The sequence below is a fragment of the Haliaeetus leucocephalus genome, unplaced genomic scaffold, assembly GCF_000737465.1.
Source record: "Haliaeetus leucocephalus isolate CR32 unplaced genomic scaffold, Haliaeetus_leucocephalus-4.0 Scaffold351, whole genome shotgun sequence".
NCBI classification, from domain to species: Eukaryota; Metazoa; Chordata; class Aves; order Accipitriformes; family Accipitridae; genus Haliaeetus; species Haliaeetus leucocephalus.
This window is the reverse complement of record NW_010972787.1, coordinates 1,829,467-1,853,848: the sequence shown is the minus strand read 5'-3', so window position 1 is coordinate 1,853,848 and position 24,382 is coordinate 1,829,467. Positions and strand designations below refer to the sequence as shown.

General features: G+C 40.8%; 1 protein-coding gene across 1 annotated transcript in view; it reads left to right on the top strand.

Annotated features, from left to right (window-relative positions):
* Positions 1–2,529: 2,529 nt before the first annotated feature.
* Positions 2,530–24,382, top strand: part of CRYL1 (crystallin, lambda 1) — a 55,346-nt gene continuing 33,493 nt past the window's right edge. Inside the window, exons 1-2 of the mRNA XM_010572796.1 lie at positions 2,530–2,633; positions 14,013–14,139. Of these exons, the coding sequence (XP_010571098.1) occupies positions 2,551–2,633; positions 14,013–14,139 (210 nt within the window). The 5' untranslated portion in view covers positions 2,530–2,550. The remainder of the gene's footprint in view (positions 2,634–14,012; positions 14,140–24,382) is intronic.

Sequence of the window (24,382 nt, the reverse complement as noted above, 5' to 3'; positions counted from 1 at the left end):
GCTCTGGGAGCGGATGGCCGGGGAGGTGCAAGGGGCTCGGGCGCCGTGCCGGCGAGGTCCGGCCTGCGGGGCGGTGGGTTCGCTGTCCCCGCCGTGGCAGGCGTCGGCTGTGGCGGCGAGGCGCTACCTCGGGGCGGTCGGTGGCTTTCGGCGTGGGGAGCCCGTGCTGGGAGAGCAGGGCCGGGGCGAGGGAGGTCTGGCCGGCTGCGGGTTCCTGCGGCTGCCGGAGTTGGGGAGCCTGGGGGGCAGTGCACCTGCTTGGCTCATCAGAAAGAGTGGCTCTGCTTAGGCCCCTGACAGCTCTGTCCTACTTCAAAAAAAAACCCAAACAACAAACACCCAAAAAAACCCCCCAAACCCCACCCCAAACCAGAACAAACACCAAACACCTACAGCATCTACTCGAAGTAAGTTGTCCGTTAGACCTGGAAGGCTGCTGCCCCTTTTCGTTGTAGTGTCGTGTGTGTGTAAGTGCAAGGGTGGAGAAATCCAAACACAACTTTAAGATCCCGTTTGCCAGCTATGTCAAGAAACTCTGACGTTTCGTTCAGGCACTCCTGCAGTAGTGCTTTCTTGCCGCAAGACACAGCGGTATTTTGGACTTGTGTGGGAATGCACTGTTTCATCCTCCTCTTGAGCTAAAACTGAAGTTCTCTATTTGAACAATAATCTGGTGGGGAGAGAAAAAACCTGCCAAAGAGTAACAGCCCCCTACTCGCCGCTGTAACTCTGTGTTAAAAGCATGGGCTGCAACAAACTTTTATCAGTGAGACCACTTGAGGTCTGGGGACACGTGTCTCGGCGCCGTCATGTGGCGGTGACAAAGCTGGCTCTTATTGGTGGCACTCGGGGAACTCTTATTCGCTGTAGGTGTGCGAAGGGTCGGAGAGCTGGACTTACTTTGTACGCTCTGTAGTTCAAAAGAAAAACAAACCCCACAATCCTAAAAACCCGTATTGAAACAATAAAAATTTTGTCAAACACTGATTTGAGGAATTTAAAAGTGCAATTTGAAAGAGTTATAAAGATACTGGTAGCTCAGATGTGCTTAAGTAATCCAAATGCTTTTATTTTAAAAGTACTGGTTACCCAGGAGGCTACAGTAGCTAACAAACCTTGACCCATACCTTACCTTTTCCTTAAGTGTGCTTGTTCTGTAGTTTGCCTGAGAACATCTGAGGTCTGGGCTTACTACAGTGAAATTGTGTGTGTGGTTTTTTTGTTTTAAAGGGTAACCGTTTTGAGTGAGAACTTACTGTCTGCTTAACAATGCTAAATGCAAAGTTTTGTTCTTTTTTCTTTTTTTTTGTCCCAATTATTTCCACTGATTCCTGCTGTTTCCTGCAACTTCCTGTTTTGTTCCTCTTTTTTTTAATATTTAAACTAAAGGCTGAACATGTTCCTGTTTTCTCTTCCTTCTTTTCTCATCTGCCCTATTGCTTTATCTCTGACTTTTATTCCCCTTTTAATCCTTTATCAATGCCTTAATGGCCTTGTATTCTCCAGTTGCCAGAGGTTGTTTAAGTTTAATGCTACAAATACAGTGATCTCAGAAATGACAGGAGATGCCTGTAATTATCAAAATCCCCACTGTAACAGTCATGGATATGGAGTTCTGCTCTTGTCTTTGTTAAGGAGATTTTTTTTTTTTTTTTTTTTTGGAATCTCAGGTTATTTAAGCTTACTACACTGTTCCTTGGCACTTCTGTTTGAAGCGGCTGATGCATATTATAAATCTTATTGAGTTAAAACCTGCATTGCTTTAAGAGATGTGATAAAATTGTCAGTTACTGCAAGTTTCCTCTATGTATTTCTCAGTAATGTGATTTCACCAAAAGGTGTAGGCAGACTGTTCCTGCATACCTCCAGCATGGTAGGGTGATTCATCTAAAAAGAAGGGTAGTGCTAGAGGTCAGTAGGTGGAAAAGCAGTATCAAACCCATAGTTGTTTTTTCTGGAGTTGTTTTGTTTTTGTTTTTTTTCCTTTTCACATGCTATGGTACTTCCTGAATTGTAGAAGACCAGTGACTTTGGTAGCTGGGCCTTAGGTTTTCTGATCATCTTTGAAGCAGGATCCTGAACTCTTGGACCAATGGGCTGGTGTCTGTCTTTAGACTATGAACTGAACAGATGAGTTTTAAAATGTAGAACAAAATAAAAATAATAATCTCTTGAATGTAATTCCATGCACCAACTCCAGGTTAAGACTGCAGCTGACAAAACTGTTGATACTTGAGTCCAGTGTCCCAAAGTAGTGCTTCCTACTGTTTTGAATTCTGCTGTCCTTTTTCTGTTTTTTCTTCCTCATTTATCTTTCTTCCAGCTCTCAAAGAGAAGCTGCTACATGGCTAGCAAAGGATATTTCTCTGTTAGAGAGAGATTTGTTTTTTACCAATATGCAAACGATCTTCTCATCAAATATTGATGAGTCCAAGCTCTGTTTTCATTCTTGCAATGCTTGTCAAACCCCCTTCCCCAAAATAAATGCTTCTTTATTTATTAGCTGATACTTGTTTTCTTTTCAGTGGACTCATTGGTTGCAGCTGGGCCATGGTGTTTGCTGCTGGAGGCTTCAAAGTGAAACTTTATGATATTGCACAACAACAGCTAACAAGTGCACTGGAAAACATTCGGTAGGTCACCTGATTTGAAATGACCAGGATTGTAATGAAACTGTGGGAATTATGAATGAACAGGCACATCTTACTCTTTAAGGGATTCTCAAGCTTGGAAGAAGGCTTTAACTTAGAAGTACAGATCCTGTTAAGGTCAGAAGAACTATGTTCCCAAATCTCTCAATGACACTTCTGAAGAGCACTTTAATTCTTAAGTAGTGATTTAAGAGCTTATGTTTAGATCCAAGTTCTCGAAACAATGTTTACCATGATTAGTTTTTCTATAAGCTAAGCTTAAAATACATGAACATAAGAGGTTTTGCGTAGAAAGACAACAAAGAGTTTCAAAATGGAAGTAGGTTAATATGGATTGCTGAGGAGCCCTGCTACAATTATTAGTATTTCATAACTAGAACTTTTAAAATTCTTAAACTAATATTTTTTGAGTCCTAGAAGAACAGATGGCTACTTCCACTAATGATGCAACTGCTGATCAGTTATAGTAGAGGCTGGGAGGCATCTTTAGAAGGAGCAAAATCTGAAACTGTGAACACAAGAACAATTGCACTGCTTCAGACCAACAATCCTCCAGCTCTTTACTCTGTTGCCCTGTGGTGCTACAGCTAAAGGCGCATGCTCTCTTGGTACATGACAGAGCTACAAGTTCAAGTTCCTGCCTGTCTGCTCCCCTCGCCCAACCTTTAGTGCCTCTAAGTTGCTTGTGTATTCAGTAACTCTAACTAGATTTCTTCCAAGTATTTCTCTAACTTTCCCTTGAACTTGTGTAAATCCTTTTGTGGCCTCGTTGCCAAAGGACTTTGTGTTCTGCAGGTTTACTGCTTGCCTTATGAAGTACTATTCCCTTTTGGCATGTTGCAGCCTGATTGTGTTCTGTAACAAGGCTTACAGCAAGGAGGCGTGACTTCATGAGCCCCTTGTAGGTCAGTTCAGTTGTTGGAGTTTCGAAGTTAAACAATATGTGATATCTAGTGAGGTTTGCTAAAAAAGGCTTGATAATGAAAGAGGGGGGGAAAAAATATCTCCCCTACATTTTTTTTTTTCTTTGTTCCCCAAACCCCTCTTTCCTGGTTGGTGTTAGTCAGACTGAACATCTCTGTTGCTACACCTAAATGACAGACACTTCTGTTTTTTTCAGAATCACTGTCATAGCAGTAACCTTAATGGGATTCTGGATTAGTGTGGAAGGGGCAGTTTTGCAGTCTACATTACTAAAGACAGCACTTGCCCCTAATTTTTTCTTTTTCTAATAGCAAAATGAGGACTTAAGCTTTCTAAGGCTTTTGGCTTGGGAAAGTGAAGCATAAGATGTCATGTGTAATAGGATAGAGTGTTATTTGGGTGCATCTGTACTGTCCTGTGCCTGCATGTGCTGCTGCCCCGTAGGAGTTCAAGGCAGGTTTTGCCTTTTACGTAAGGTGCTCTTAACCCAACTTATAATTAACTTGTACGTTTTGGCTGTTGTAACATCCTGGTTAAAAAGCCTAGTTTCAGGACAACGTTTTTGTGACAAGAATACAAGCTATGCAGTTTCTTCCACCAGTATTTTAATGATTGTATCTATCAAAATATGGTCAAACTTGAACTTCTTTGCACTGATTTCATAGCACACAATGTGCAGTAAATCTCTCTGAGTTATTGATATGATACTTGTGTGAGGGCTGGAGCTTGAGTAGGTAACAAGGGCTCACAGGAGAGAGCAACTGACAAAGTCAGCTGGTGGCTACTTATCTGGACTTGCTGGGATTTGCTTTTCTTTTTCTCTCCAAATAGCTAGTACTTTTAGGGAAGTTTTTAGGCTTAGGGTTTCTGTGGGTTTTCTTGTTTTAGTATTGAGAAGTATTTGTTCCGCTCTAGTCTGCAGTCTGTGAACTTTTAGTGTATGAAGGTACTCTACATATTAAAGAGAAACTGGGGCATACAGAGGACTGTTCGTAGTTTCCCTTTTCTAAACAAGTGGGATTTGAGTAGTAAACAACATTCACTTCTAAAAGCAGATGATACTCCTTTGGCAGAAATATTAAATATTTATTAACTATTTTATGTGGTGGACTTTTAGTACATTGACCTGTAACTCATTCTGAATTTATATACAGGACATCTTGAGGTTCACTTACCTAATGAATTCAGCTGTCACACAACCATAGGTGGGCAGCAGGGGTGTGTAGTCCTGCAGGAGGACTGGAATGAGGCTGGTACGGACCTACAATGATCATGAGAGCCTGCATGTATCTATGGAAAATCTGAAATGTACTCTAAATTTATTCAAAAGACTTTGGTTATGGGTAAAAAATAAGATTAAAGCATGGAGTTTGGATCTACTGAAACAAGTGGAAATATGTATCATGTTGCCACAATATCAGTAGACCAGATACAGAAGGAAAAGGAGAGTGTGTTTACTAAGGCCTACATGGTGTGATGGATTTACTACCTATCTACCTGTTGCCAGACGCATGGCAGTCAGTGCCCTGGCATACAAAACAACCACACATTGGATTGAACTGGGTGTACCAGTGGCATTATTAACCAGTGTCTGCTCTAATGGTACAACCTTTTGTTCTGTTGGAGAAACAAACTAATGAACAGCTTTATGCCACGCTTGACCTACTGAATACATGCTGTAGTAACCTGCCTTGGAAAAGGTAACTTTTCATATCCAGTATGCTTTTTTCTGAGTCAGTGTGATTCTGGTTTGAATGCAAGATTGATAAACTTTAAAATAATGAGAGTTAGAAAAACAAGTAGTACCCTATTCCTGAAAGTAATCCTAAAACATATGATGCAGAAATGCTTTAGTGCATGCCTCCCAAAAAACCTTCAAGATTCTTGTAATATGTAAACTTTTTTTGAATAGTTACTGTGCTACTGTTCTAAACATATTATGCTGCTGATAAAGGCTGATTAATTACAGTGGAAATGCTGTATTTTTTCCCCTATGTAACTGGTTCATGTTTTATATAGAATAGTTTTTGCATGTATAGTGAAAGACTATTGCAAGGGGAAAAAGTTCAGTTGACTCTGAAGAGGACACTAAAACTTGGATATTTGCGCACGCATTCTGTGATTTCTTTCTAGAACTAGATGCTGGTTAAATATGGTATTTACTGAGATATAAAACTGTATCTCCTCCAGGACGCAGGAGCAGGTAATGGGTTTTAATATATGAAAAACAAACAATTGTATGCATAAAGGCTATAGCTAACTAAAGAAAAAAATACTGTAGAAGATTACAGGAAGTAGTCTGTGCTAAAATACAAAGACAAGATTATTTTTAAAACTACATTATTATATTCAACTGCACTAAACAGTACATTATACTAGAAGCTCTTTTCTATCTTCTGATCCTTCCTTTTTTCTCTTAGCCCAAATAGAAAAATTTTCTGGGACAGATTGAAGTTGACTTTGTGAAGTGGTACTTGTATCTAGGGATATGGGCACATAAAACTACTATTTTTACTTTTATTACATAGATACAAGTGAAATGCAATAGTAGTATCAAAACATGGAAATACTTGGTTGGAAGGGAAGCAACTTCGACCCTCTATTAAATAACAGGGACCCTCTCCCTTAAATTAAATTAATTTAAACTTTAATTAATTAAAAATGAAAAGAAATTATTAGTGAGTTCCATTCTTCCAGAACAGACTCTACAGAACTCTGCCTTCTGAAAACTGGTAGATGCTGCTAAGGTTGCATGGTACTGAATCTAAACTCAAAAGTGAAGCTGTTCAGTGAGAATTACTTCCATGTCAGCTTTACCTGACTATAGGTTGCTTTTCTGCATGCTTCAAAGACATTAGGCTTTTAAAGTGTTGGAGCCAAGCAGTCTTGAGATCAGAGTATCACACTTCCTCTTAAGTATTCATTTAACTGTAACTTTTATTGGACCTGATACATAGTAAAGTGTAGTATTGCCCTAAGCAACCTTAACTTTTTCTGTACTGTAGGAGCACAATTGCTATGAAAAACAAACAAGATGCAGGGGCTAGAAAAAAAGTAGCATTTCCCTGCCCACCCCTAGCCAAGTGGAGAGAAGTTCTTTAAGAGCTGTACTGTTGTGAATAGGGATCTGGAACTTGTAATGAAGTGTCTGATGTATGGCAGGTCACAAGGTCGAGGAAGTAAACCATATCTATGCCTATGACTTCGCTGTAGCCAGTTTTGAAAGACTCTTCCCCCTGTAACTCAAGCTTATCACCTTTCTCGTTCCAGGAGGAGACTAGTCTCCAGAAAAGACATTTGAATGAACATTACTTCTTGCTGTCTGGTGCCCTCATATGCTTTGTTTGTATAAAAAGGGGAACAGCTTACTGGATTGGTTTTGTAGCATGAGGAGTACACTGATAAGGCTTTACTCTCTTTTCCTAGATCACGGCATGTTCCGTGGCTGTGTGGTTAGATACTTTTCCCAAGCTGGCTTCCTCTGCCAGTCTCTGGTCGGTATTGTATTGACATTGTGTTTGTATCAAGGGCAAAATGTAGCTTGGCTTAGGTCTTCCTTGGTAGTTTTATATATCTCCTTTGAGGGGACACCTTTTAAGTAGACAATTCTTATCAAAGTATATTTTTATTGAGTGGCACATCAAGCTTGTGCTAAATCATAGGCTTGATTCTACCTTTCAGTTTTATCCCTCCCCACAAATGCAATTAACTGGATGGGGAAAATTGCTTCATTTGCAGAACTAAGTAGAGAATGTCTTAATAGGTTTTGGAAGGGTATAGATTCTGCCTTTCGAAGGGTTCTGCATGGCCATTCTGTAGTTGAAAACACCTCCAAAGGGCAGTGTTGTTTTCTCGCTTCATTCCTGTGTGGCAGCCAGTCCCCTGGGCAGCTAGAATATATGATATAAATAAGACTGATTTTTGCAATTACAAAGGCTGTGTGTTGAGAACAGTTAATGGTGTTGACGTTTGCCTGGTATGCAGAAGTAACAGGTTGTCCAAAAAGCTGGTGAAATCTCCATCCCTGAAGGTTTTCAAGGCTTGGTTACACCAAACCAAGGCTAACCTCATCTCATGTTAGCAATAGTTCTGCTGCAGGTGCAAGCTGGACTGGAGACTTCCCAGGGCCCCTTTCAGCCAGTGTATCTGTGACTGTGTGGGAGACCCAGGTTTCAGGCTGGGTCTGCATGGTCAGAAGCAGGGATGTGGACTGTGGGTCTCTATTTTAGGTAGGCTGACTTTGGTTTTGGTGAGAATTTCCATCTTGAACCTAAACTTAAAATAAACAAAATATTAAGAACCACAGAAAATGCTTCCTAGCAGGAAGGTTTCCCAGCATAAACTTGTTCAGTTCTGATGCCAAGATGCCAAAAGAATCTTGACAAACCTAACGAGTGAGCTTATTTAGCTCACTAGATCTGGAGACAGCATTGGAATTGATCTTCTAAGGGTAAGAAGGGACTTGTAATGAGTTGCAGACCCTGCTCAGACTCAGCAATATTGGCAACTCTGTGTTTACCATGGAAAAACATAATGACTGTAATTGCATTTTCCTGTTAAAAAAAAAAAAAACAACCAAAACTGCAATGATAGCAAAGACTATCTGGTCTGTTTAATGCCAATATAGGCATCCTCAGAGTGCCAGGGCTGGAAAACAGTTTGTGTGTGTGATAATTTTAGGAGATCTCAGAACTTGTATGGTGTGCATCACCATACTTTTGTACTATGTCCCAGCTCCCCTGTTTTCCTTTGCTTTGTGCCTCTTCAAAACTGTGGCAAAGGCAGATGTGTAACTCTCCCTCTTTAATATACTGTTGTTGCTATGGATGAAGTACGTTTGACAGCGCTGGATCTCTCTTATTTGAACAGGAACATACATACTTTCATGGTCCAGCTTGTACTGCTGTTTCAAGAAGACATAATGTGTAATAACTTTTCCATGGTGGTGTGTTGTGTGCTTACCTTTAGTCTGGGGAGAGCAGGAAGAGGGAAGGTGATTGCTTATGCATTCATATGGCCAATTGTAACTTAGTATTAGCTGCTTACTATTTGGCTGTTGCATGTGTGGACAGTGAGCTGGTCCCAGTATTGGGGGCTTTCAGTTGTCTACTTGGTCTGTTGTGTCTCAGGGTAGGTATATGAGGCTGGTGATGGCTGGCTTATTTTTGGTTGGGTTTTTTTGCTATGCCAACTACTCTCTCATTTATCAGACAGGACTAGATAGCAGTCTGGTGTCGTGACTGGTTAATGGCCCTAGTCTTTGGGCAGTGGTGGTTGGCTGAACTTGTGAAGAATAATAATGGTGGTGTCTTCTCTCTATTCTCCTTGCTGGTTTGGGCAATAAGTTTGTGATTAAGTGGTCTTTAATCTTGCAAGTATTTGCTTGTTCCAACAATGTGTGCTGAATAGTATGACTGCCCAATAGTAGCTGTGGATAAAGGTGAGGCAATGGGGTATGAAGAAGATGGGTTAAGTATTAGTATTGCTTGCAAGGTCCTTCTGTAAAAACTTTTAGAACAGGGTTTGTGACCATGAGCATCCGGGGCAGTTTATGTGATCAGGGCTGTTGTTATAGATTAGCTGCCTTATCTTGAAGCAAATACTGGCTCACTTCCCACAATTGTGTTGACATGGGCAGTCAGGTACAACAGTAAAACTCTGGAGGTAGGCAAAGTGTGGGCTCTAAAAGGAGGTAGTATTTTCTTAGGGATGTGAATTCTTCATGTCAAACTCTTCAAACTGTGCACACCATACAATTGCAAAGCGAAGTCCTGTGGTGTGTTCTATTGACATGGCTGCAGTAACCTCAGTCTGTGGTCATCCTTAGCGATGATTACCCTGAAGTCTAGGCTGCTTTGAATAAAGAGTCATCCAGTAGAGGTCAGTGGTGTACTGCTGTATGTACAAAACGATCTGTTTGTGCCTTAATGTATGATAAATACCAGGGAAAGCTCCCTTCCTTTCCCACAAAAGTGTGGACAATATTACCCCAGGGGAATATAAAGAGGGTTTAGCATTTGGAAGAGTTAAAACTAAATTGTGGAACAAAACAGCCAGAATGTCAACAAATATATTGGTGAAGGGGGGGGGGGGGGAAAAAAAATTTTCCTGGGAGGGAAGGCCAAAATTCAAGTAATGCACAAGTTCTATTTCCTATTCCATGCTTTAAATAACTATACTAATTTAAATAAATGGCTAGCATGAAGATTGGTGATGTTAACAGGAAGATTTTTGTTTAGGAGGAAGAATCAGTCCAGCCTTAAGTTTGAAAGTATGACAATGCTTTTTTGCTGGTTAATTATGAAATGGTGTTCAATGCACAGTGTAGTGGATAATGGCTTATGACAGAGGAGCAGAAATGATGGGATGGTCATCACTGGCAGAGAAGGAAAGGTATGGAACAGGAAATGGGTGCTGCAAACTTATGTGAAAACTTGTGGAAGAAAAAGAAAAGTCGGATCTTTTAGTCTCATTCTAGCCTTTTTGAGTCCCTCAGTTATCAGTCATGGAGTTGAGTTTCAGAGGACCAGGGAGGATGAGACAAGTGTCATATTGCACAGAAAGTGAACAAAAACTTCACCCTTTTCTTCAAAGAAAGAAATAATTCTGTTGTGATCCCTTCAAATTTAAGTTCCGCTTTTCTTTTTTTTTTAAGAGCAATGCACAGCCTATGAGCAAGAAGAGGGTGCTGGATTTAGGCAAGCGCACCTGGGAAATGAACTTCTGATGAATGGCTAGTTAAGACCTTTTGAATTAGAGTAAATGGCTTCAAGTTGCACCAAGGGAGGTTTAGATTGGATATTAGGAAAAATTTCTTCACCAAAAGGCTTACCAAGCATTGGAACAGGCTGCCCAGGGAAGTGGATGAGTCACCATCCCTGGAGGTAAAAGTCGTGTAGATGTGGCATTTAGGGACATGATTTAATGGTGGACTTGGCAGTGTTAGGTTTACAGTTGGGATCAATGATCTTAATGGTCTTTTCCAACCTAAATGATTCTATGATTGGTTCCTTACCATCTCGCCTCACAAGGTGTGAAGGAGTCAGAAGTTTGGACACTCTAGTTTAGGTGCACCTTTTTCTTTACAGGTGAAGCACTTGCACCTTTAGTGTGCTGGAAGCCTTAAGTCTTGGATGGAACTCCTGCCTAGCAAGCTTTGGTGTACCCTGGCAGGTTGGAAAACGGAGCTAAAGCTTCCTGTTTCCTATTCTTTACTACGCAGATTGCTCAAAGGCAGAAGTCTGTGCTTTCCAGCCATCCATTTTCTGTGATGTTAAGAAACCAAATGGGGAATCGATCCAGAAACTTGATGGATTTCCTACTTATTTCTGTGATGCTGCCTGGAGGGGTGTGTGTCTGAGCACTTCCCTCCCCCCCTACCCCCCCTTTTGTAAACAAAACTTAGCAGAAAATAATTTCTGACTAGTTTAGCTTTGGATAGGAAGGGTCTGGGTTTTTGAGCCTAAATCCGTTTTTGAGAAAAGAGGCAGAAAGCCATTAATGGAACTCTTTTCATCAGTTTTGGACTGCATAAACCGGTAGGAATACTAATTTTGGCACCAAGTCTAAGGGATTCCAGGGAAGTAAACAGGACAGACCTGAGCAGTGTCTAAAAAGTCTATGACTCTTGGCTTCATTTTCCAGCTGAGAATGAATTGAACCTTTTCAAAGCTCTTGTCTAATGTAAACAGAATGCAATGCTTAGCTGTTTACCCAGGCATGCTCTAAGAGTCAAAAATCATTGTCCATGATCAGCTCTGACACAAATAAAGAGGAAGTGCTAGAACTTGCAGTACACACATGATCATCTGGAGTTAATTGCTGAAACAGTTCATTGAAAGTTAATGCTTGTAGGAGTTAGCGCTGTGTGTGCACATGCATGTAGATTTTTTGTTGTTGGTTTTGTTCTTCCCAATTTGAAATAAGGGTGCATATTCTGGTTTAGAAGGTGCACTGTCACCTTTATCAGCTTCAAATAGAGCCTCTGTTGACATCTTACCTACTCACTAGTTATTGGAAATTCATCCATTTAACGTGCAAAGTCCATGGTGATCTGAAGGTATGTTTCTTCTGTTGTACTAAACCAGGAGCAAGCTGTTTTGTTTGCTGGGAAACAAATGTTCTCTTTTCTACTTTGAGTGGAAGAAAGGACATCAGAGTAACTTGCAGAGCAGCATATGTTTATGACCTCTTAATAAAGCCACAATAAAAATGGTAGAGCCTATAATTGCTGTATTTTCTTGGACACAGCACAACTACATGAATGCTGAAGTAAAATTCTGATTCTTTGGAAGTTAATGGTAGATTTAGTGAGCCAGTTCAAGCTAAAGATCTGAGGGCCCAGTGAATCTCTGATGAGGTTTGAGGTTTGTCTTGCTTCTGTATAGTTAAGTAGGAGCGGGATTGTCTTTAAATAAATCCCTGCCAACTTTCGTCTTCAGTGACTTCAGAATACTGTGGTCTAAATGTCTCATTCTGAGCTATTTTCTTTGGGGATAAATAGGTACTTCCATCATAAGACAAGATGGATTGCATACTTGGATGCCTAAAAGGGATCAAGTGCACCTGAAACACTTAGTTCTCCCTTCTTTAAAAGAGAGCTGAGGATGATTGTCTCAGATCTGCATGTTGACAGGGTAGGTGAGATGAATCCCACTCATTTTGTTCAGGAAATCTGGAGGAGGAATCTTAATATTTTTATTTGATCTATGGACTCAATACTTGTTGACAGGAATGAGCTCTAAAGAAAAGGATGGTTTGACAAAGTGAGAGTGCATTATCACACGTTGCTCAGCAGATGGCCTGGAAAAAGTAGAGAGAGAAAAAAGATAAAGGTAATGATCTACATCCCTCTCCCTTTTCAATTAATTTAAAATGCTGCTTGAAAAATACAAATGACACCTCCTGCCACTTCATAAAGTAACTGAGAGCTGAGGTCTGGTTGCTCTGTGTCTGGTTTGTTTAGGATTGCTGATGTAAAGGTGGCTGCAGCGGTGTCACTGGCAGGGGCTAAGGGAAGGCTACTGCAGGGTCCAAGTGCTGGATTGGAGAAGTGGTCTGGGGCTGACATCCCAGTCTGGTGGCTGGCTGCCTGCCGTGATTCGTAAGGACTAAGGATAGCGTCTGTCTCTGGCTGCTGTAGATTGTGACAAACATATGGGGTCCCATCCCTGAGGCCTCTAGATAGAAAAATAAACCCAGTGTTACTGTCTGGATACTTGGAGGGGCCTGGGCAGGTGTATTAAGGACTGAGGTGTGGCTGGGAGTGGAGATCATCTGGGCCTGTATAAATAAGTTCTGCCCATTTAACATGTGCTGTCCTGTAAAGCCCCTAATGAAGACTGTCATGTGTGCCCCAGTGCCACAGTCACTTGGGAAACACATGATGGATCACTGGTTATTTCTATATACAGTTATATGATTTGCGAAGTAGAAAAATACACTTTTTCCAAGCTGTACAGCTTCTCTGTTTGCTACAGCTTTTCTACCCTCCAACTGGGTTGCAAGTGCAATTTATTTATCATGTAAAAAGGCATCCAAAAAGAAGCCAAAGCTTCAGAACTAGATTGGTAGGGAGAAGAAAGGATTTTTTTTTTTTTCCTGCTGTTAATCTTTAGTTCAATTTCCTCCTCTCTTCAGGCTGAGCAATTTTTCCTGAATAGTAACCAAAGGCTCAAAGGAGTTCTGGCTTGAGGTAACTGACAGATTTAGCTGTGATAAAGCCTACATCAAATAGCTTTAGGTTGATCGTGACCAGATAGTTTAATCCCACTTAATGTCTGTGGAAATTGCTCCTCTAAGTGACTGTTAACAGTTTGAAAATGGCTTGCTTGCTCTGGACTTACACGGGTTTCAAACTGTAGAGACTTTTTCTGAGAAGGTGGCATGTCCAGCCCCCGCAATGGTGTGTACTTGAACATTCATTTCAAGCTCTGGCCACTCAGTTTAGTAACTACTTGAATTTTCTGATACTTGCTCTGTAGTCATCACCTATGTAGGGTATGAATTTTTTAGGAGGGACTCCTGGCTGTATGGAATGTATTTATTCTATACAGTTAAACAGTGTTCCTCCAGTGAGTCTTCATAACAAAAGAGCTGTTGTTTGTAAAACTGGATGAAGTATATTAAAGGGACCTCTCCTCTCATTAAATATGAGTATAAAAACTCCTGCTGATCCTGCACCAGTGAAAACAGGTTTGAGGTGGTGATAAGCTTGCATCTAGAAGTAGATCTTGGAGCTCTCCAGGCTTGAAGAGAATGTTGTAGGTTAGAGGGAGCAAAGAGAAATGACTGAAACTAACCTTTATATTTTTTAAGTATAAATATATGCAGTGGCATGGCAAATAGCATAATACTACTGGGTTGTTAAGAAGCTTTTTAAAAAATTAATGGTGGCTTAATGATAAAGTACTTAAATGTGTATGTTGTTTCTGTCAGCAAACAAATGAAAGAGCTGGAGGAGTCGGGATTCCTGAAAGGAGCTTTGAGTGTGGAGCAGCAGCTGGCTCTCATTAGCATCTGTACAGACCTGAGGGCAGCAGTAGAGGGTGCTACTTTCATTCAGGTAAGCAAAGATTTGACAACTCCTAGCAAACAGTTTAGAAAGATGATCAAGAGCTGTTCTGTGCAGTTGATGGTCACTAGAGACTTCAGCATCCTGACCACATAAGGATGGTTGTGCTTGTTAAAATTAAAGTCCTTTCTAGCCTAGTATCTTGACATGGGAGATAATGCCTCTTTGCAGGATTTCCCTACTCAAGAGTCCTTGCAAGTTTCTTTTGGGTTATGTTGGAAGAGGCTGGTAGCTGGCTAAGCCAAGAGAGAATTGCTGACCTCCATGTGTAACAAAGACTGTATGTGTTAGAGAGATGAATGTGGGAGAATGAGGGGGCAGGAGATTTTTGGGGGAGAGGTTATGTCTTAGTGAACACCACACATTCTAGTGCTGGGACTAAAACATGTTTCTTCCTCTCCAGGTACGTCGGGAAGGCAGGGAGTATGGCTATGTCCAGGGGTGACTTCTATTCTGACTGTGGGGGAGCACTGTCACCAAAAGCAGCTATCCAACAGAGTGTCAGAATATTAAAACCAGGGTTGATATACAGGGCTAGAATCTGTGCTACTAAGTAAAATTGGGATGGGGAGCAAGCTGTATTATTGAACCTGATGGTCTGTGCCTGCTTAACTATTAGCATGCTCACTGGCATGGGCATAGTTCAGGGTATAGGTGAATCTGGGACCATTTCTGGACTAAAGTATGAACGGGTTTACATTGGACTTGGCATCTTCTACCCTACAGGGTCCCCCAGTATTATTCTAGTGTTGTACCATTAACTGTCCCTACTTGTATGTGTGCTGCACCCAAGAGTTTACAATGTTTACTGTTTCAGGCTGTAAATCCTACAGTCTGCTTAGCTGCAACACATCCCTAATAATGAACTGAATTCAAAGGGGACAGATTTCTGGACCTTTTCTTCCTCCCAAGTTGGTGAGGAGGAGGGGGAGAGAATGGGAGGCAGAGCAAAGCCTCACACAGGAGTCAAGTTGTGAATGCACTATAGATTTTTACAGTGATGTAGTATTTTGTGTTCACTTCCTTTTTTCCAGATCAGGAAACTATATACTGTTACCCCAATATCTTACGCCTTCATCAGTAATGAGCTCAGAGCTTGTCAGTTCATATTATTGTTTTCATATATGTATTGCCTACCTCTACTGAGTTTAGTCTGCAAATTTATTGTCTAGTCATACAATCTTGTAAAGTCCTTCCACAAATGTTTGTGGTTGTAATGATGACAACCGACTTAATTTTATGAGTTAACTTTCAGGTCATTTATGAATGGATATAACAAAGGGCACAGGTACCTGTGAAACAGCACTGGTCAGCATCTTCCACTGAGTAAGAACTGACTGTTCTTCCTACTGTCTGCTTACTATCTCTTTACCAGTTACTGTCCATGAAAGGACCTTTTATCTCGCATGTGACCAGTTAACTTCCTTGAAAGCTTTTATTATTTTTTGTTGCAAGACTTCTGGGCATTCACACCAACTACATCAGCTACATGACTCCTGTGCCTGTGCTTGCTGCTTCCTTTAGAGAATTCTGCTAGGTCTGTGAATCAGGATGTCCCTCTGAAAAAGTTGCTTTGATTCTTCCCTGTTTATGTAATACTCATTCAGTGCTACCCTTTTCTCTTAACTTGCTTGATAGAGACATAAGGCTTACAGGTTTATTGTTGAGATCTTTCCTGAAGGTCCCTTAAAAGTTGCATCATGCTTGCCACTTATCTGCTCTTTGGTACCAAAATAGCGTACATTCAGTTTTGTTTCAAGTGAGCAGTTGTATATCACTGTTACTGTGTCAGGTATTCAAACCATATCAAAACATGTCCTGTACCTTGGTTCTGGTTCCATTCACTTCTGTTCTGTGACTTGAGACAGACCCTGAGAGTCCCCAAGACTAAGGCTTCACTTTTCTTCAAGGATTAGAAGGAGAAATAGAGCAGTTGCAAAGAAATCACTGTTCTGTGTGTGTGTTTTGCAGATGATCATCGTTTTGTACTCTCATCATCTCTTGGTCCTATGCATTCTTCTTCTCCATGCACTTTGAAGAAAGAAGGGAATTTTTTTTTTAATTATTCCTCTTGTAAATCGTGGGGGTGGGGGTGGTGTGGGTGTCTTTGTTTTGTGTTATTTTGACAAATTAACAATCCTACATGGCCGTGTTCATTTGGGTACTGCCTCAACTTTGTGAAGGCTGCCTTCTTGTTTCTAGTAGACACTTCTAGTTCTGCCCATTTTCTTTAGCTCTTTCAAGTGTTTCTTACTACCTGGTATGTCTATATGGTATCTTTACTTTCTCTGTATGCTACCTGTAAGGATCTGATCCTTCTTACTGCCAGCTTTGCATCTCCTTAGTATCCTCGCTTTTATTTTAGTATCTTATTCTGAAGCCAAGCACAGCTGTGATGGAGTTCTTGGCTCTTGTTGCTCCTACAGAGATGGTGAGTCTTAGTATGCTATTGTTCCTCCTAGAGAGGCTCTTCAGCAGTAAGATTTTTGAGCAAGGTCCTGCATGCTACTTCAGGTAAAATCAGGGGCTGCATCATCCATTCCTTCTACCGTCAGCTGATCTATGAAACAGGCATTGGGCAAATGTTGCAGAATCAAAGTAATTTTGAGTTGGAAGGGAAGAAGTCATCTGGCCCAACCTGCTGCAGGACCAACTTACATCAGCTTGGTCAGGACTTGTGCAGTTGAGTTTTGAATATCTCTAAGGGTAAACACTTGTGGTCTCTTTGGGTAACTTGTTACAACATTTGATTACCCTCATTGTTAAACTTCTTTCCTAATATCTAATTGGAAATACCCTTCTTGAAACTTTAGTTTCTTGCCCCTTGTCCTACCACCATGGACCTCTGGGAAGAATCTGGCTTCTCTGTGTGTTCCTTTCAAGGTAGTTGAAGACAGCAGTGTTGTGTTGATAGTCTCTGAATAGCAACAAGCTACCTGAGGTAACTCAAGCTTTCTGGTACTATCTTATGTTCCCATAACCCTTTTGGTGTCTCATAACATGTAATCATTAAGCATATAAATAAAATTTTAAAAAGTAGCTGTAGTATGCCTGTGGGTAACAAATGTATGTGTGATACACTGTTGGTGGTACTCATACCAGCTCATCTGTTTCAAACCATAGCATCAAATTTCATTTTGATACAAAGTGTGAACAAATATACCATGTAAGTGAGCAAATAATTTGAACTAGTCTTTAATTTGCTCTTGGAAGTGAGGTGGAATAGATAGAGAAGCATCTTAATTCTAGGCTCACAGCCTTATTTCAGCAGTGACCAGACTACTTTCTGGCTGCACCGTATTAAACTTCAGAAACATTGCCTAGTGCAGCTTTGAACCTGGAAGGACAAAATGGACTAATTGTAACTTGTGGGTGCAAGTGTTCTGACTGTCAGTTACTTAAAAAATAAAACATCAGTTGCATTAATGTTAGTTGAATATATAGGACTCTATTTCTTGCTTAATGATAAAACCTACTGATTAACTTGTTAGAAGACTTAAACGAGAACTGCATTTCTTTACCCTAGACTTCAGTTGGTTAAATCTTAACTTTTTTCAAATTTGGCCTTTGTAGAGTAAGTCCACTTCAAGCTTTAAAAATTTTCTTGCTGTTTGCACTCCTGCAGACACTTGCCTTCTATGTCATTTTCATGGGATGTAACTTAAAACAAATGGGATGAAGTAGTAAAAAGTGGAACTTCTTAAATCACATTAGTGAAGGTATAAAAGTGAAAAAGATGCAAGAAATAATCAGAACTGAGTAAGAAGAAAATTCATAACAATAATGTCATGAACCTTTAAAAAAAGGTGTGCCTTGATGCATATTTTATATATTCCTTCTCCTGAGCATTTTTATGAAGTAACTTGTCTTGATTAGCGTGCTTTGCATCAACTTCAGAAGGATATCAGTCTGGTTTTTTGCTGTAAAACTGAATATTCACCCAGTTTCACTTCTCAGAGCTCTTCTATGTTACTTCGAGTAAGTGTGTAATCTGTAGCATTTACGTGAATATACACTGCAAGCCTCCTGCATCACTAAAAGCTTTAATTGTGAAATAACTTTTCCATTAGCTGAAAACTCCATGGAGACAAATTAATGGGTACATTTGTACTACAATGTCCCTGGCATGGGACTATCATGGGTGAGGTAAATGTTTCTTAATATTGTGCTCTTAACTTTTCTGCATAAATACAGGATGACTTATGTCCTTATGTGATTATTGGGTACTGAACTTATTAGTACTCCTTTCACTATTAAAAACAGATTTGAGTGGATGTGTGTCTAGTTCCTAAGTAATACAAGCCGAATAGAAATCAGTGCAGCACTTGTATGATCTCTTGCCACAATGCTAGTAAAATGAAAACATATCTTTTTAAATGCTTTGCTTTGTAACAATTTACTAACAGAATAATAAAGTTTACTAGCTCTCAGAGGAGGATAAGATGACCAACTATTGGCAAGACCTTACTCTTCACACTTGAGTGTACGCTGGTGAGTTGTGAGGCCTGGCTAGGCTGGTTGAAGCCAGGCTTGGAGGGTGGTTGAGAGGTGATCTCCAAACCTGTTGGTCGTGCTGTGGTATGGGACAAAGCAGACTGGCAAGGGGATGAAATTAAGCTTGTAACTAACACCTTGTGGTCTGAGGTATTTATCCTTTTTCATTTTAAAGGAACTCTGCCTAAAAGCCTTAGAACAGTATCTTTTTTCTTTTTTTTTTTTTTCCCTCTTTAAAAAGAGAGGGCATGCCTGGCCATTACACCTGCAAGCTCTTCTGAGCTGGTGATAACACTAATGGGTCTTCAGCCTGGTCTCTTTTAGATCTTGTTGGCTCTTTTATCTCTCCCAGGTAGACATATTTAGAAAAACAGGGTTGCCAGCTTAAAAACAGCTTTCAAAAAGTCTGGCGATTCTTCAGAATGGGAAACCAGCATTGACTTGGGAGCCTTGACAGTAGGGGTCTCATATTTCCTGTCATAAAAATTTGTCTTTGATTATCTGGTACCGGTTTCTGCCACTAGATTTTCTTTTACTTTCCTGATGGCTTTCAAGAACCCTTTTACTTCTGGGGATGAGGGAATATGTACAGACAGCAATGGGTGAAGATGTCTTCAGCTGCCCTGAGCTTGTAGGATAGATGACCATCCTGGTTTGGAAGCTGTGCTAATGAGGTACCTCTGTAAGTACAAAGCTGCTGGAAGGCAGAGTCTGCAAGCACTGCAGTAACATGGCTTGTTGTGGACTGGTCACTGGTTAGCTTGGAGCCCTGGGCAGGCAAACATTGGTCTGTTTGCTCTCAGCTGGGTAAATAAAACCTTAGGCCTGATTTTACCCTACTTATCTTAAACACTGGCCTGAGGCACCAGAAGTTTTGTTTTGGCTTCTGAGGGAGCTGGTTTTAAGCATGTGACCTGACTCGTTGTCTTTCTAGAGGTTTTGAGAAAACTGTTTTCCTGATTTTAGGGTTTGAAATAGTCTGGTCTCAAAGACTTGCTGTAAAATACTTTATCAGGTTAGTGTTTGAGTTGAACTGAGAGACGATGTTTGGGTAAACAGCTTGCCAGTATCACTGCTGAATGGCCTTTTGTCCTTCCAAACTTTTTAACATTCACTCCACATCTATCCTGTGCATATAACAACTGGTGTTGTCTACCATTATGGACTTGAATATGGTTTTGGTCCCTGTTACAGGAGGTAGTCATTGCCATAACTCTCATCCTGCCCAGCAGTTAATCTTGCTCTTCAGGTTCTCTTTCAGTGCTCCTTGGTCCTGTTTCTAGGGCTGTATTGTATTTCCATTGCCTTTCCTAGATCACTTCCCGTATTTTTCAGGGTGGATGGGATCACAGTAGAAGAAAACAGAGATCTGAACCTTTGAGAAAGAATGTGGGGAGGAGGATGTCAATCAACCTGTTTGAGATCTTATTGCCCTTCCCTAAGGGAACAAAAAAGATCTTCACCTCTCCTGTAGCAGCCTGATGAGCTTGTCTTGTCTGTCTTTTGAAAATTTTGTAGGGCACATGAGCATTGTGGAAAAAGATGGATCTCTTCATGGCATGATACTGACACTAGATGAAGTAAAACCTGCCTTCATTTGTTCTATGTGTTTTAAACAAAAACCGAACAAAACAAAAAAACCCCACACAATCCCCCAAAACCCTCCCAAATCTGCAAGTTTGATTTGAAAATGTAGTTCTGAAAACTAGTACTTCCTCAAATCCTGCTTTGTATTTTGTACTAAAGGTTGAACAGAAACTTGTAGTGCAATCATTTATTCTGAACAGTATAAGATGACAGTAACTTGATATTTTTATTGCTCCAGTTCCTTAACAGGGTATGTTTCTGAACTGTAGGAAAGTACAAAATGTTTCCATCTAAATGCTGGATTTCACCTTACCAAAGTGTTATTTACTTGTACAGTATCATGTGGTAGACAGTCTTTCATGTCACTCAAGAGGTAGTGATTTAAGAAGCATCGTATTTCACATTGGTATGAGCTCATAAATTCAAGACAAGAAGTTATTACTTTTGATTTAAAGTGAGTAATAGCCCTAATTTATTTTTTTTAAATTAGATTAGCCTGAAAGTACTGGTGTTTTAACTGATGCTTTTACAACTGTTCTGTAATAAGCTTACTCCTCTACTGTCCTTTAGTTGATGGTTTTGAATTCTATTAAAGCTTTTCTGAATATGAACTTAACACTGTTCTAAAAGCCAGGCACTTGTAGATTTGCTGTAAGAGACTTTATATTTTGATTGGAAATTTAAACAAGTTCAAACCCTAAGAATCAGAGTTAAACTCATACAGGGGGGTTCCTTCCCCTGCTGTAGTCCTCTGCTCCTCAGCACTGCAGCATATGAGAAGATTCTAACTTTATCAGAAGATTCACCTTTACCTTTGCTGCCCTACCAACCACAGAGTTATCCAAAATCAGACTGGAAGAGACTTCAGAGGTTACTTAGTCCACCCTCTGCCCCAAGGCAGGATCAGTCATACCTAGACAACTGCCTGTCAAACAGGGGTTAACCTGTTCTTAAAATCCTCATGTGATGTGATTCTTTCTCCTCTCCTGTGTTAAGTATTACTTGAGTGCATACCTAGCCTGTAGAAAGTCTGTAACTGAAGCCCCAGGATGTGAAGCTCCCATGCCTTTCTATTTTATATTGTTTTAGAATTGTGTCAAATGGTGATAATGTGGCCCTGTCATTATTAACAAATTGCCAGTCTGCTTTTCAGTTAAAGGAGCTGCTGTCCTTATCCTGCTTTCTTACCCTTGGCTTACAGGATACCACTTCTTGTTCAGGTTCAAAATAAAGCTTTGGTTGCCAAGGTCATGTGGCTTGTTTTGGGCTAACTAGTTGTTTTACATCTAATGGGTCTTTTGTTGCCAAACATATTTTTGTTAACTATCTGGTATTTGGACACATGCTTGAAACCATCTTGGAGGAAGTTGTGTACCCAGGTATGTGGAACAAATATCTGCAGGGGGGAAAAGGGGCAAACAACCTGATGAGCTTCTGTTCCCTTGTGTGCATCCCATATGGTTTGGGTTCCTGCATCACCTCCAAGTGTTACAGGGTCAAGTCCCATTTACCCTCACCTCCCTGCTGTGGTACACAGCCAGGTTGCTCCCCCTGCTTTCCCCTGACCCTAGCTCTTGGGGGCTCGAGTTCTAGTCGTGCTTTAACATAATCTTGTTTGTTATCAGAGTCTATGCTGTTGGTTGTTGTTGGGGGGGGGGGGGGGGTTTGGGGTTTTTTTGTGTTTTTTTTTTTTTTAATCTTCCTCATTTTAACTGATCAAAATGCTGACACCACACTGAAAGGTGTGCCTGGGGTCTCCTTCAGTAACAGCTGTGTGTACACATCTCGTTTCTGTGCTCCATCTCAAACCTGTACAGTGGTAAGCAAGTGTGTGTCTCCTGACAAGCTGCTGGCCCTGCTTTTACCCTCAGATGAGGGTAGTAACACTTTCTAAAAAGAGACTGAAGTAAATATGTTTTCCCACCATCACCTGTGCAGTTTGAAATAATGCATTTTTATTTGGCACCTTGTCTTAATATCCTGGTATACTGGTATATCCACATACTATCCATCTTTAAAGTGTGTCAGAATAAGCATCTAAAACTACTTTGCCATTTTGGGGGGGACCATGATGGGAAAGTCCAAAATACTTGCAGTCAAGTATTTGCATTTGAAATATGTAATAATGCTGAATTTTGTGAAATTACCAAACATATTTAATGCTTGAAAAATTTTAGATAGTTGAGCTAAATTGTAATGGTTAAAAATAATACTGGAAGCAAAACTGGTATTCTGATGTAATAATTTGTTATGTGTATTGGGTCTGGCTGTGTATTGTGGTTCCTGTTGCAGGAGTGCTGGCAGCCTGGGTCCAGCTTGTGAGATAGTTAGGTGCTCTGAAAGCTGCTGCTATGCCTTGGTTCTATGAGAGGAGAGGATTGCTGTCACTTGACTCTGGGAACTGTTCTACAGAAGTGCCTGAAAATTGTCAGCTAAATCGCAGCACTGAAAAGCTGAGACCACTTGAAATGCTGTAACTTATATGTGTATAAATAGAGGAACAGAGCCAGGGTGTGCGGCATCTTTGGAGATCTTCACTTAACTGCAGAAAATGAAGAGCATACTTGTAGCAGTGAAAGCAGTTATGACTCCTAAACAGTTTACCTGCTACTTGAAGCCCTATTGAATTTACTGGGAAGAGGGAAGTCATGGAACTCTTGAAAATAATTTTCTACCTCAGTTGTGGTTAGGGCAAGGCTACAGGGCACTCTTGCTGTAGCAGCTGCATCATGGCAGTGAAGTACAGCTCTTGGGGGTTAGGTGGTACAAGACAAAGGTAGGAGAGGAATAGCTGCCTAGGTTATTTATTACATGCTGTGAGCTAGCATGCACAGAGCTCTGCCTTACTTTGAATGAGGAGCCAGTTGAGAGCTTATGGGTCGGGATTAAGAGGACCACCAAGGTGGAAGACATTGTGGTAGCTGTCTGCTACAGACCACCTGATCAGAAAGAAAAGGCCTTCTTTGGACAACTGGAAGAAGCCTCACATTCGCAGGCCCTTGTCTTTATGGCGGGGCTTCAATCACATCAATATCTACTGGAGGGACAGCACAGAGAGCACAAACAATTCAGGAGGATTCTGGAAAGCGTTCATGATAACTTCCTGACACGGGTGGTTGAGGAGCAGAAGAGAGCATGTGCTGGGCTGGGCCTCATACTTACAAACAAGGAAGAACTGATTAGAGATGTGAAGGTTAGGGGCAAGCCTTGGCTACAGTGACCATGAGATGGTGGAGTTGAGGATCCTGAGAGGAGAAGCAAGACAAACAGTGGGATCACAGCTCTGGACTTCAGGGGAGGTAACTTCAGCCTGTTCAGGCCAAAATCTGCTTGGAAGAATCCCATGGCATGTAATAAAATCCTGGAATGAAGAGGGGTCTAGGAAAGCTGGTCTAGGAGAGCTCAAGATTGATCTATCTTCATTTGCAGGAATTTACATTATAAATCTTCATATTAAGATTGCAAGGGTAAAAATGTTTTCTTGATTATGCTTTGAATATGCAGCAGCCAGAATCTAGTCAGGACGTGGGACTCATCATTGTGCAGCTGTGGCTTTCAGACTTCTTTATTCAGTGATTCTTTATGCTGAATAAAGCATCAGACTTCATACTTGCTATTGAGAGGGCTCGATGCTGCTCCCTGTGACAGCATCTCCAGATACTCTTACAGAAAGTGGCTTGCTTGTTGCTGAATGGATGCCAATCTTTGACCTTCTCCATGCCAATTTAAATCTTTGGCTTTCATCTCATATGGCCATGCTTGTAGAGGACAATACCACTTATTTTAGGACATCACAACTGTGTTGCAGTGCTTTACCTCAGGCCATGCTTTGTTTCTTTCACCCCCTGGTGCTAATAAATCCACGGTCTTGGCAGTGATTCCCATTGCTAGTGTAAGGAGAAAATACTTGGCAAGGTCGTGTTTTGGGAAGTGTTTTCCTAGAAGCTGGTACAGGTGAGTTGCTACCTTGACATATCTGAGAATGGATAGGAAGAACCTGGGTAGATGCCAGCATTTAAATATAGGTAAATGAAGTAGTGCACTTAGATGAGTGTGGACATGTATGGGAGCACAGATGGTGGATAGCATGGTGGGAAATGCCTGTACAAAAACACAAACACACTGGATTTAAACGGATAAAACTCCCTAGCTT